Source organism: Cryptotermes secundus, unplaced genomic scaffold (assembly GCF_002891405.2).
Source record: "Cryptotermes secundus unplaced genomic scaffold, Csec_1.0 scaffold559, whole genome shotgun sequence".
Lineage (NCBI taxonomy): Eukaryota > Metazoa > Arthropoda > Insecta > Blattodea > Kalotermitidae > Cryptotermes > Cryptotermes secundus.
The window spans coordinates 662,587-675,363 of record NW_019718620.1 but is presented as its reverse complement, the minus strand read 5'-3'; the positions used below and the strand labels follow the sequence as shown (position 1 = coordinate 675,363).

Sequence of the window (12,777 nt, the reverse complement as noted above, 5' to 3'; positions counted from 1 at the left end):
GTCATTAATAGAACTGGGTTGCTCTAAGAGGGCATAGAGGAGTTATCCTGGGCTGCTTCCCGGTTTTAAAACTGCAGACTGGTTCCAGTCCACACATGTAATTTAATTATGGCTATGCCATAACTCTCGTGGTTAGTTGTTGGCTTTCCACTGGCAGTGACCCAGATCAAGTCATATGGGACTTATTGTGGACAAAATAGCACCAGGACAATGGGAGTACTTTGGTTTCCCCATCCACTTTTCATTCCATTAACTGTTCCACACTCTGTCATCCTATAATTGGTACTATACTTCACAGATCATTACTAACGTAAAGTAAAGGGATCCCTGTAACAGGCCGTGGAGGCCCATAGGGTTGAGAGATGTTGAGGTTCCCACATTTTCTAGACAATCGGCTCATAGATTGCAAGGTTATTAGCCCTACGTGCCAGCCACCCTTTACCCACAAGAATAGTCCTGGTACTCATTTCTGTTAGAGGTGGAGTTGACCCTAGGGCCATATTGTGGCCAGAGGGGTTAGGTCAATTGAAAAAATCCAATGACTGCATTGGGACTTCAACTTGTGACCTTCTGGCTTGTAACATAGTGCCTCAACCAACTACACTACTGTGTGCCTCTCATTATTGAAGTAAGTAAAAAGTATAAAAAGTAAAGGTATCCCTCTAACAGGCCATGGAGGCTCACAGGGTTGCGAGATGTCGAGGTTTTCTACATTTTCTAGACAATCAGCTCATTGATGGCGGCAAGGCTTTCAGCCTTGCAAGCCGGCCGCCCTTTACCCCCAAGAATATTCCTGGTACTCATTTCTGTTAGAGGCTGAGTCGACCCCAGGGCCACAGTGCGGCTGGAAGGATTAGGTAAATGGAAAAAATCCAATAACTTCATTGGGATTTGAACCCACGACCTTCCGGCTTGTAGCATAATGGCTCAACCAACTACGCTACCGAGTGCCCCCTCATTATTGAAGTAACCGACTTAAAAAAGGACTGTAATTTAAGTGAGAGGTTTCAAAATGTTTATTTTATTTTTTTGTAAAAGAAGAATATTTTATATTATTAGAGTGGCTGTAATGACCAGGTCTCATTTGAAGACCACAGTTTGAGAAATATTGAAGTGGTATCCTTGGCTTCAGTTTGCTATGGCGTTAAAAGGGACTCCATGGGTTGGTTTGAAGTCTGTTTTTTCTGACAGCAGTAGTGAAAAATCATGATTCAGATGAGCAGTGGTAATAAAGTTAATAAGTGTGCAGAAGATGTTACACTGATGTTAGAATTTCGAAATTTTAAGTGTCTGCCTGGCAAAAAAAAGTTGAACCCTACAAGCACACTGCTGTAACTGAAAAAAAAAAGTCTTGAACATGGAGGTGTACCTCCACTCTGCAATGTCTTGATCGTCTTGATAGTGTGATGCATAATTAAGTGGAGGAGTGAATATACCCGTCACTTTACCTTCATTTCCAAAATCGTTCAATAATGAGTCTGAGGTTCTCATGGTAGTGACTGAAGTTGTCGTCTAGCTTGGCGGCTTGTAGTTGGGTAGATGTTTACTGAGTTTCAGAGGATTGTGTAGACCCCATAAGGGCAGAAGAGTATGGACGTATAACTCGTCTATCCAGAAGATCCAGAAGGTGGAGGCAACGCATCCCCCGAAACGTCAATTTCCGTCGCCAGTTACCCATTCCACTAATAAGTCCCACATTATATGTTGTAGTTGTGATTGCAAGCGATGTGCTTAATCGCAGGTTTATTTTTGCCACCAATTATATGAACTTCAATCTTTTGTCAACAGATAGCAATCCGCACAGTTCTTATACGTGTTGTCTTTCTTAGTGTGCCACCTATTGATGGTTCCTTGAACTAGTTTGTATTTTACTGCACGTTTTGGTAGTACGTAATCGTACGTGAACGTTAATTTTTGTTTCAAGGTTTGTACGTATCGGTTTTCGTAAATGTCTCTGTGCTATCATATTGAATAATGTGCGAAAATAATCACAGTTACGTAATTGTATTGCTTCGAGTGTAAAGTCGTGAACCGTGTTGAGTAATTACATACTGTTATCTGCTGGAATTAATGGCGGTGATGACTGTAGCTTACAAACGCAGAAGTTTTGTAAAGTGAATTGTGATTTCATCAAATTTGTTTCAGTTACAGTTCAGGAATCCTTAAACTGTTTTTCTAGGAAAGGCGAAATGCAATAGATGTAATGGGTAAGTTGCCACCTACGTCTTGTCACATCGTGTTTTTTGAAATGGTAATTTAACTTAAGTGGGTTTCCGGTAAATAACAATTTTGTGTTTGGCTGCACATCTTATCTGTAAATCAGCTCAGTTCCACATTGAATAAAACACGGCTTGATGATGTAGAATGGTATTTATAAAACTTTTTCAAGGGACGTGACAGATCTAGTGCTAACATTGTGAACTGCAGAACACCTCGATTTTGTCCCATTGCTATGTCATGTTTTAGATGGGCAGTATATTTGGATAAGAACCCTCATGTAGATTGTTTGCTACAGGCTCGGACGACTGGTGTTTGATCTGCTCCTTGCCGCTTGGAACGTCATATAACCATGTTATATATCTCACTGTATTGAATATTCTCTTTGCAAACCAAGAGGAAGTATACTAATATCTTAAAGAGTTTTGACATTTTTGTTTTTGTGTCTTTATGGCATAACAGGGTTTTCTCTATTGTTTTGTGTTATATGCTGTTCATTCCTTTATTCTGAACTAATATCATGCTCAGAGGTAACGAACTTCAGTAATTATAAATATTCTAGCCATTGTTATTGCAACACAATAAGAAGTTGCACTGACATAATTGTGTGTGTGAAATTAGAGAATATCAGCAGCAAAAAAGTATAAAGATTTTGGAATGTTATATTTTAGCGTCCTGTTGCACTGATTTAAGTCCATGATTTATTTTATCCGTCTTCTAGTGCATACATTCATCTATCCCCTCTTCTCACTCTCACTACATGTTTCGGCACAAATGTGCCATCTTCAGGTGCTGATCCAATCCACGACAAACTAGTTCATTGCATGCCTTGTCTATACATACTAAAATAACTAAAATATATATTTATCATATATACTGATAAATGTTAAGTGTTGAAATATTAAAATTATACAGCATATTTCATTCTTACGTCGTGTTTCATTACGCGAGTCACGTCTATCATCGTCTGTTGGAGCACTCTTTCACTATCATGTATTGTGCTCTATGTTGCGTCTCGCTCCTGTGACTGCGTGTGTTAGTTTAAAGTTTATTCTCTTTCTGAAAAAGAACTCTCTTTGATGGTGCCAACACATCAGCAAATGTGAACTTCCTTTGGAGGTGCCAGAAATGCATTCATAACAGCAGCAGTCAGTAATCTGGGTAGGTTTTGCTTGAAATAGGTCAGTTAATTACACCAGCAGTCTGAATCCTCTGCAGCCCATCCATCTAGGAGGATACTGGAATGCAGTGGGTTATAGCTGAATCTTATGATCCTGGATGGTTATAGTTGAGTGGGTTACAAAGAGTAACTGTCTTTATGTTCATAGAATGTATAGTGCATCAAAGTTCATATAGTGCAATTGACTTCTGTAGTATCTCAACATATTTGTCTGCTTTAACTTACAAAGTCTGTAAAGGCTCAATTTATTTCATGTGTTTACATAACTGGAGCAGACAATAACAGACAGTGTGCTGTTTTATTGTTTCTCGTACTGTGATGCTACAAGCCGGAAGGTAGCGGGTTCAAGTCATGATGAGGTCATTGGAGTTTATTCAGTTGACCTAATCCTTCCAGAAGCACTATGGCCCAAGGGTCGACTCAGCCTCTAACAGAAATGAGTACCAGGAATTAATTAAATACTTTTCTTGGGGAGTAAAATGCGGTGGGTGCGTAAGACTGACGATGTTACTGCTATCTTTAAGCTAATTGTCTAGATAGTGTGAGACCCTCAGTGTCTCACAACCCTATGGGCCTTCACAGCCTGTTATAGGGATAGCTTTACTTTTACTTTACTGTGTGTAGTACAATGTGTGATATTGATTGTTGATACAGTGTACACCAGTCTTCAGAGTCTCCGAAGTAGAGATACTGATATGGCAGCCATATATAGGTTACTGTAGTTTGGCAGTAGTTCTTTGTTTGTGAAAATATCAACATGAAGGCAACATGCCATGTAACTAACTGTTCAGTGAAAGTCACTGGAGTGATAAGCATATTTTGTGTAAAGTGTAAGAAGGTGGCAGCAATGCTAATTTCTCCCGACCAGTATAAGATAACGAAACAGTATCATTGACAGTACATTTTAATACATTTAACATATTATGGCATATATGAAGAAGTCTGCTACATGGAAAGCCTATACCTGAACTCCTGTGCCAAATAATCCATGTCACTTTGCTGCTCTGGCACTTCTGAAAGCTATCAAATATAGTTACAGTGGTCGGTAAGTTTGGCCACCCCTGGATAGTGATTTACTAACCTCAAATATAGTGACTTCTTAATACGTGTTCATGAAAAGTAACTCCATAGAAGAGTCCATTTTGAGAAGCAAATTGACACTCAACCAGGCAAGAAATTCTCTGCCTTTTATGGAAACCTGAGGGTCATCACCATCTTCACAACATTTCACCACTGGTCACTCTCTTGAGCCAGATGAATCCAATCCACAGCCTCATACCCTGTATTTTAATATTATACTGTCATTCCAACTTAGGTCTGCTTAGTGGTCTCTTATCTTCTGGTTTTTCAATCAAAATATTGTATGCATTTATTTTCTCTTGGCATGGTAAATGCTTCATTAGGGCAGTGCCATAGCTTAAGCGGTTAGTCGCTGGCTTCCCACTGCGGTGGCCCGGGTTCGATCCCGAGGTCTGGTCAAGTGGGATTTGTGGTGGACAAAGTGGCGCTGGGGCAAGTTTTCTCCAAGTACCTCGGTTTCCCCTGTCAATCTTCATTCCACCAATTGCCCTACAATCACCCTCACCTGTCATCTGGGGCTGGCGCAATAGGCCAGAAGTGGCCGCAGTACAAGGGACTTATTCCCACCCCACTGGCAAAAAAAAAAATGCTTCATTCATCTCATCCTCCATGTCCAAATTGTCCAAATACTGTATGGCGATAAGTACAATTATGAACCTACTCATTATACATGTTTTCCTATCCCTGTCAGTTCCAAGTGTTCCCTTCATCACCACACTGTAACCAGACACCCACAGTGTATGTAGATTCTAAGTGGTTCATGTGATGGTATATAACAATTGGAATTACTGGGTTTTAGTTCATTGTCCAATTTATGGTATTAACGAGAACACCTGATGATGGAAACAGATACAGTTTCCAAAGTGTTGCGTTTTTTAGTGTTCTCTGTAATACCGGGTGATGGGCAAAGTCTAAAACTCCACTAATTCTGAACCCACAGTGTATGACTGTGTTTGCTAAATGAACATCAACAGCAAAATGCTGTATGATGCAATACCAACCTATGGCATTGAATTCTCATGGTCCATTTCCTACTAGACCATTCTTCACCCTATGTTCAGAAGAGCATTCCGCTTGGTCTCTGTCAGGAATGGAGTTAAATAAATCTCTGGCATTTGTCTGGCACAAGGTGACATTGGAAATGCGTGGACGGTTTATCCCCACATCCCTTATACCTCTTCATTCTTACATGGTTTATATTCTGTCATACCATTTTCATTGGCAATAACATGGAATGGGGTTCTTGTATGGAACATTGAAGGACATGGGTTTTCCAGTAAGATCTGTAATTTTTTATGAATTGTATGATTTATAGTGTCAAATACAGAGTTTAACTGTAAAAAATATAACATGGTCTTGAAGTCATGACAGCTGAAATCTAACACACAGCGAAGCCAGATTCAGAAACATGAGAGGTGGACAAACCCATAAAATAAAGAAAGCCAGATCGTGGAAAACATAGGATAAAACTTAATAGAACATCGCAACAACTGATTCCGAACAGTGCAGCTGCTCCATAAGGAAATCAAATAGGAGTAGAAATAAAACATGCCTTACCACAATGAAAACAATATCTGTAAATAACTATATATTATAATGCTGTAATTGTGCTAATAGACACCAACATAAATGGCACATATACAGGAGGTTCCAAAAAAATGTACTCACTCTTTGATAGTCAATATCTTTGGAACAAAATGGCATGTAGTTAAAATTCTTGCACAGTAGTGTAGTGTAATGTTTTCGTATCAGATGGTGAAGGTGGTACGAGTCACATGAGTGTTGTGCCGTGTGTGCGCTGCGAGCAGAAGACGGCAGCAACAATGGCTGAAAGGTTGTTCTTTGAGCAACGCAAGGCTGTATTGAAGTGGTACTGGAAGTACGAAAACATTAAAGAAGTTCAACGACAATGGTAGAATGAGTTTGGAACTCAGCCACCAACACGTCGAACAATTGCCCATATTCGGGATAAATTTGAAGTCGTTCACATGGGCAAGGAAGTGAATCTGCTGACTGTTAACGTGTGGTGTGTTCTGTCATCGTGCGGTTTGATTGGTCCTTTCTTCTTTGAAGGTACCGTCACTGGTCAGGTGTATCTCGATGTGCTTCAGACATCGATTTTCCCTGCCATTCAGAGCTGTTTGGAGATGAGAGATTTTACCTACAACAAGATGGTGCTCCACCTCACTAGCATCAAGATGTCAGGGCGTACTTGGATGACACTCTACCTGGACGATGATAGGTCGGAGAGGTGCTATTGAGTACCCAACACGGTCTCCAGACCTAACACCTCTCGAGTATGGGGAACCTTGAAGGATGAAGTTTATCGACGAAAACCAGCTACACTGAACGCTACGAGAAACCATCGAAGCGTCATGTGCAGCCATCACACNATTTTTTTCTGAGAAGTAGTGGGTTTGGAACGGAGTCTACTCAGCCACGTGATAATGATCGAGGAGCTATTTCAAGGAAAAAGCTGCTCCATTATAGCAAACCGAAATTAACGGCCGTGGGGATTCGTTGCGCTGACCACGCGACACCCTCTATCCGCAAAAATTGGCACTAAACTTCGCCAACAAGCGGCGGTCTCTCGGTCGGTATAGTTCTCTTGCGGACTAAAATAGTGTTTTTTTTTAATATATAACGATATTGAGACATGATAGATACCATAAATGTAACGAACAATAATTTTAATTCATTTCCTGAATGTTTTAATACATCATAACACAATATATTTTATAAATTAAAATTTTTATTTTATTTTATTATAAATACAGGGTGCGTCAGAAAGAATGGATGCATTTCACAGGACAATAAAATTGGTAGGCTTCATCAAATCCAAATTTTATTGTTACCATCAGATTCGCCAATACATGCAGTTTATTTGTTGAATACAGTATCATCCATATGACGTCCTTGGCTTCTGATACAGACGTCGAGGCCTTCAAATGACCCCAAAGGGAGAAATCGCAGGGCTCAAGATCGGGCGAACGTGCGGGCCAAGGAATGTCACTGCGATGCGAGATGACTTTAGGTTCAACCTAGGTCGAATCTGTGGCACGAAATGAAGCCACCCACCACAAAATTGTGTTCCGAGTAGGGATCCTATCGCGACGTCCGAGCCGAAATGAGTGCTGAAGGCTCGTTGAGTGGCGATCACAGACTATTTTTAAAAAATGTCTACGACGAACGCACGCTGTGCACCCGACCACTCCATGTTACCAACTGAAACTGCGTTCTCCCGCCGACCCAACGGTCGGCCCCCCCCACTCTACGCCTCCCCCCGTCGCGGCGTAACAGTCGCTTGAAATCCAACCATCCTTTCTGACGCACCCTGTATAATTATGTACATCTCAAGGCATCCATTTGGATCTATAACTTTTGTTCCAGTTTTAATACACTTATAAGACTTGTATTAATCCAGACGAAATGTTGAATGTATACACTAAGTGGAAAGTCAGATACATTGGTAATTGTTATTATACTTTAATACAGTGAATTCATATAAAGCGCAATACAGTAGTTTGAAAATGTTTATTAATGTATACCACCTGGTGATGATGTTATATGCCGAAACTTGTAGCACATTGTCATATTATTAAAACTAATAAACTCAAAGTAAAGCTATCACTGTAACAGGCCATGGAGGCACAAGAGGGTTGTGAGACGTGTAGGGTCCCACATTATCTAGACAGTCGGCTCAAAGATGGCGGTAAGGTTGTCAGCCTTACGCGCCGGCCGCGCTTTACTCCCCAGGAAATTTATTTAATTAATTCCTGGTACTCATTACTGTTAAAGGCTGAATGGACCCCAGGGCCATAGTGCGGCCGGAAGGATTAGGTCAATTGAAAAAAAAAATCCAGTGACCTCATCGGGACTTGAACCTGCGACCTTCCGGCTTGTAACATAGTGCCCCAATAAACTCATTACACATTACACTCATATACACAGTAAATAGGAATGAGATTTTGATAGTAGTTGTGTTGAGATGGTAAACAATAACGAAGTCATGGATGTTATTTGCAATGGCTGTATACACATTTGGGTAGTATATCGGTAATTTTATATGGTTAATAGAGGCGTGAAGACTGAAATAGTGTTTGTATTTCCCAGCCCCAGAATTTTGCATATACTGTTAGCATCCAGTTTTGCTGGATTCATGATACATCTGGGCCACTGTGCCACGAGTTCCCGAACTGTGAGTCTCGAACCTGTTGTAAATCTGCCAGGAATGTAGTGGCGTTGTGGGGCCCTTCCAGCGGCTTCACTGATTGAGATTTTTTCTCAGTTTTCTTCAGTCGTCCCATGGACAGTTTGTATCTCCGTTTCATCGCTCGGAAGTTGTCTCAAGCGGTAACGCTTCCCACTCCTTTTCAGAGAGGTACCAAATTAAGCTCTCGGCGGGACGCCTGTTAGCTTGACTGAAGTTTTACGTGCGTTTTCTCAGGTCTACGAAAATTCTCGGGATGGATCGTCGAATCATGCCATTACCGCGTCCTTCCACATTCGTTTCAATTCATTGTTCGCTAATCTTACCAACCCGACCGGGCTACTGACAGCTTCATGTAGTAAACCAGAAATAAATACAAATTCCTGATAATTCTCAAGTCGCATTTCTTAATAACCTGTCCAGCATCATTAAACAACCTACGAGTAAATCTGATAGTGGCGATTAAATTTATTTGCCCACACGTCACAGCCCCGAAATAATCCGTTATTTTTATCTGTCGAATTAACTTTCCGCGAAGCGTGCCGGGATATAATTAGAAGTGAGCATTGATGGGATTGTGGCGAGGACCCGAGGGTGTTTGGTCACGCGAGGGTGTGTTTTCGCTAATAGCGTTTTTAGTTAATCCGCCCTTGTTACATTATACCTTGGCCGCCCTTCCTTCCAGTTTGGCAATGAATTTGCTCGCGTCACAATTGCATTGAGAAACAAAATGACACTGCTGTTCGTCACGAATATCCCCAGCAGAATTGATGGAGGGCCGCAGTTCAAGGCTCGTAAGGGCCCACTGCCGTTATTGGCGGCGAATCGTAAGAGCGCGTTTGGGGGGGGGAGGGTTGCGCACTCAAAATATTAGAACGGACTTGCCCCTTTAGAAACTTAAAAAATTATGTGCAAAAGTGAAGTGCTCACAGACAATGTGGAGTGCAATGAAATGGTTTGTTCTGGTATCAGAATACCCTTAGCAGCCCATACAATTTGTTAAGAATTAAATTAAGTAAAATTTAAGAACTGGAGTAGCGTCAAGGAAATATATATGCATGTTGATGGCTGTGAGCTTCAAGTGAGAGGCCAGATCTGCCAGACTGGTATTTTGGTGTTTATACTACAAGAAGGGCTTCAGTTTTATTTTGAAATTCAGGCATTTGTTACCTTCCCTGACCATATTGCTTCCCCCCCCCTCCCTGGAAGATTCTCATATCCAGTTTGCACCTCTTTCCCCATGATGGACTGGGAAGCCAATCCTCAGGTATTCAGTTCAGTGCATGGAGCATCATGCATGCGAGTATTTGGGTTCATCTTACTTATTATGAGTGCAGGTTAAAAAACACCAGTTTGATGTTGCTAAAGTGTGTGAATTCCTGCCCCCAGGAGGATGAAGGTGCTGACGACCATGCATGACAGAGAAGATGGCAGGCTGTGACTCGGGCTGCAGCAACATTTCCATCATGCAGTTGTTCCACGAGTTGAAGCAGAAATTCCCCGCTGTGCCCGACAGAGTCGTCAGTGAGTGTATTAGACAGGTAGTGACCACCCACTGCTAACATTGTGGATGCATTTTATTTGTATGTAATCCAGAGACCCTTTATGTTGGTAAGAAAGGGAAAGGAACTTCTCACTTAAGTTCTTAATGCTATGTATTAAATGTGAAACGGTATATGGAGACGAGAAGGCTGCCTATATTTCAGAACTTGGTTATAGAGCAACAAACATTGTCTCCTCCACTCTGAGACCATGAGAACAATTATATGGCAGGGTATTTGTGTACTCTTTGAATTGCCACAGAGGAACATTTTTTTTTGTGCATAAGGGAATCATATAAGTAGTTTAAGAGGGTTAAGAGGATAGAGTTTGTTCATAATGGGATGTTGTAGGTCACAGGTATGATATTGTTGTCAGTGCACATGTCCATATTGAGGATGAATATGATAATAACAAAGAGGTCTTATATGAGAAACTAGAGTATGTATTTGATGAACTATCTGTGTACCACATGACATTTTTGTTAGATTTCAATATAGGAGTAGCAGGGAAGATATTTTCAAACCTGGGAGAAAGAATTTTTATGAAATTAATAGTGGTAATGGTGTTCACTCACTCATGGGGCTGACCCCTTCTTGAGAAGCCATCAATTGTGCCATCAAGAACTTCCCAGCATTTTATGGAACCAGAAGGTTCATTACGATGTTCACAAGAGCCCTCCACTGGTCCCTATCCTGAGTCAGATCAATCTAATCCATACCATCCCATCTTATTTCTCTAAGGAACATTTTAATATTGTCCACCCACATGTGTCTTGGTCCTTTTAGTGGTCTCTTTCCTTCTGGCTTTCCCACAAATATCCTATATGCATCCCTCTTCTCCCCCATTCGTGCTACATTCCTTTCCCATCTCATCGTACTTTGCAGGGTAATATCATGACATAAAGATAGGTAACAGATGTTTTGGAAATGTGGCACAGTTCAGATATTTGGGAACGACAATAACAAATCAAAACGTGATCAGGAGGAAATTAAGAGGAGACTGAATTTGGGTAATGCTTGCTACCATTCAGTCGAAAACCTTTTGTCTTCCTGTCTACTGTTTAAAAATGGGAATATTAGACTATAAAGAACTATAATTTTGCCTGTGGTGCTGTATGGATGTGAAACTTGGTTTCTGACATTAAGGGAGGAGCATGGACTGAGGACGTTTGAGAACAGGATGCTGATGCTGAGGAGAATATTTGGACCGAAGAGAGATAAAGTGACAGGAGGTTGGAGAAAACTGCATAATGAGGAGCTTCATAACTTGTGCTCTTCTCGAAGTATATTAAGAATAATCAAATCAAGGAGGATGAGATGGGCAGGGCATGCGGCATGAATGGGGGAGAAGAAGAATGCATGTAGGATATTGGTGAGAAAGTCAGAAGGAAAGAGACCACTGAGGAGACCATGGCATAGGTGGGTGGACAGTATTAAAATAGATCTTAGGTAGGATGAGATGGTATGAATTGGATTGATCTGGCTCAGGATAGGGACCAGTGGAAGGCTCTTGTGAACACAGTAATGAACCTTTGGGTTCCATAAAATTCTGGGAAATTCTTGAATAGCTGCACAATTGGCGGCTTCTGATGAGAGGCTCAGCTCCATGAGTGAGTGATCAGGTTTTGATTCATTATAGTCATTCCCAATATCTGACTTGTGCCACATTTTCAAAACATTTGTTACCCATCTTTATATCATGACTTTGCCCTACATAAACATTTGTCTATAATTTTTCTATTCAGAATGGTCTAAAACAAGGAGATGCTTTATTGCCACTCCTTTTCAACTTTGCTTCAGAATATGCCATTAGGAAGGTGCAGGAAAACCAGGTGGGACTGAAATTAAATGGGACACATCAGCTGTTGGTCTATGCTGCTGATGTGAATCTACTGGCTGATAATATGGATACCATAAAGAAAAAAACAAACTTTAACTGACGCAAATAAGGAAGTTGGTCTAGAAGTAAACAAAGAGAAAACTAAGTATATGTTGCTGTCTCATCACAGAAATGCAGGGCAAAATCATGACACAAAGATAGGAAACAGATGTTTTGAAAATGTGGTACAGTTCAAATATTTGTGAATGATAGTAACAAATGAAAACTTGATTGAGGAGGAAATTAAGAGGAGATTGAATTCAGGTAATGCTTGCTAATATTCAGTGCAGAACGTTTGTCGTCTTGTATGCTGTCTAAAAATATAAAAAGTAAAGTATAGAAAACTGTATTATTTCCTGTGGTTCTATATAGGCATGAAACATGTTTCTGACATAGAACATAGATAGACTGAGGGTGTTTTAGAACAGGGTGCTGAGGAGAACATTTGGATCAAAGAGAGATGAAGTGACGGTAGATTGCATAATGAGGAGCTTCATAATTTGTACCCTTCTCCAAGTATAATAATAACGATGAAGTAAAGGAGGATGAGATGGGCAGGGCATGTAGCACGAACGGGGAGAAGCGAAACGCATGTAGGACATTGGTGGGAGAGCCAGAAGGAGCGAGACCACTGGGAAGACCAAGGCTTAGGTGAGTGGACAATATTAAA

General features: G+C 40.9%; 1 protein-coding gene across 3 annotated transcripts in view; it reads left to right on the top strand.

Moving 5' to 3' along the window:
• Positions 1-1,856: 1,856 nt before the first annotated feature.
• The window catches only part of LOC111862137 (TGF-beta-activated kinase 1 and MAP3K7-binding protein 2), a 35,215-nt gene continuing 24,294 nt past the window's right edge, over positions 1,857-12,777 (top strand). For 2 of the 3 annotated variants that reach the window (XM_023847320.2, XM_023847311.2), the window contains exons 1-2: positions 1,857-2,207; positions 10,077-10,228. In XM_023847320.2, coding sequence (XP_023703088.1) covers positions 10,103-10,228 — 126 coding nt within the window. In that variant the 5' untranslated portion in view covers positions 1,857-2,207; positions 10,077-10,102. Of the gene's footprint in view, positions 2,208-10,076; positions 10,229-12,777 lie in introns of those variants that run through there. The other variant, XM_023847328.2, reaches the window with a different exon arrangement.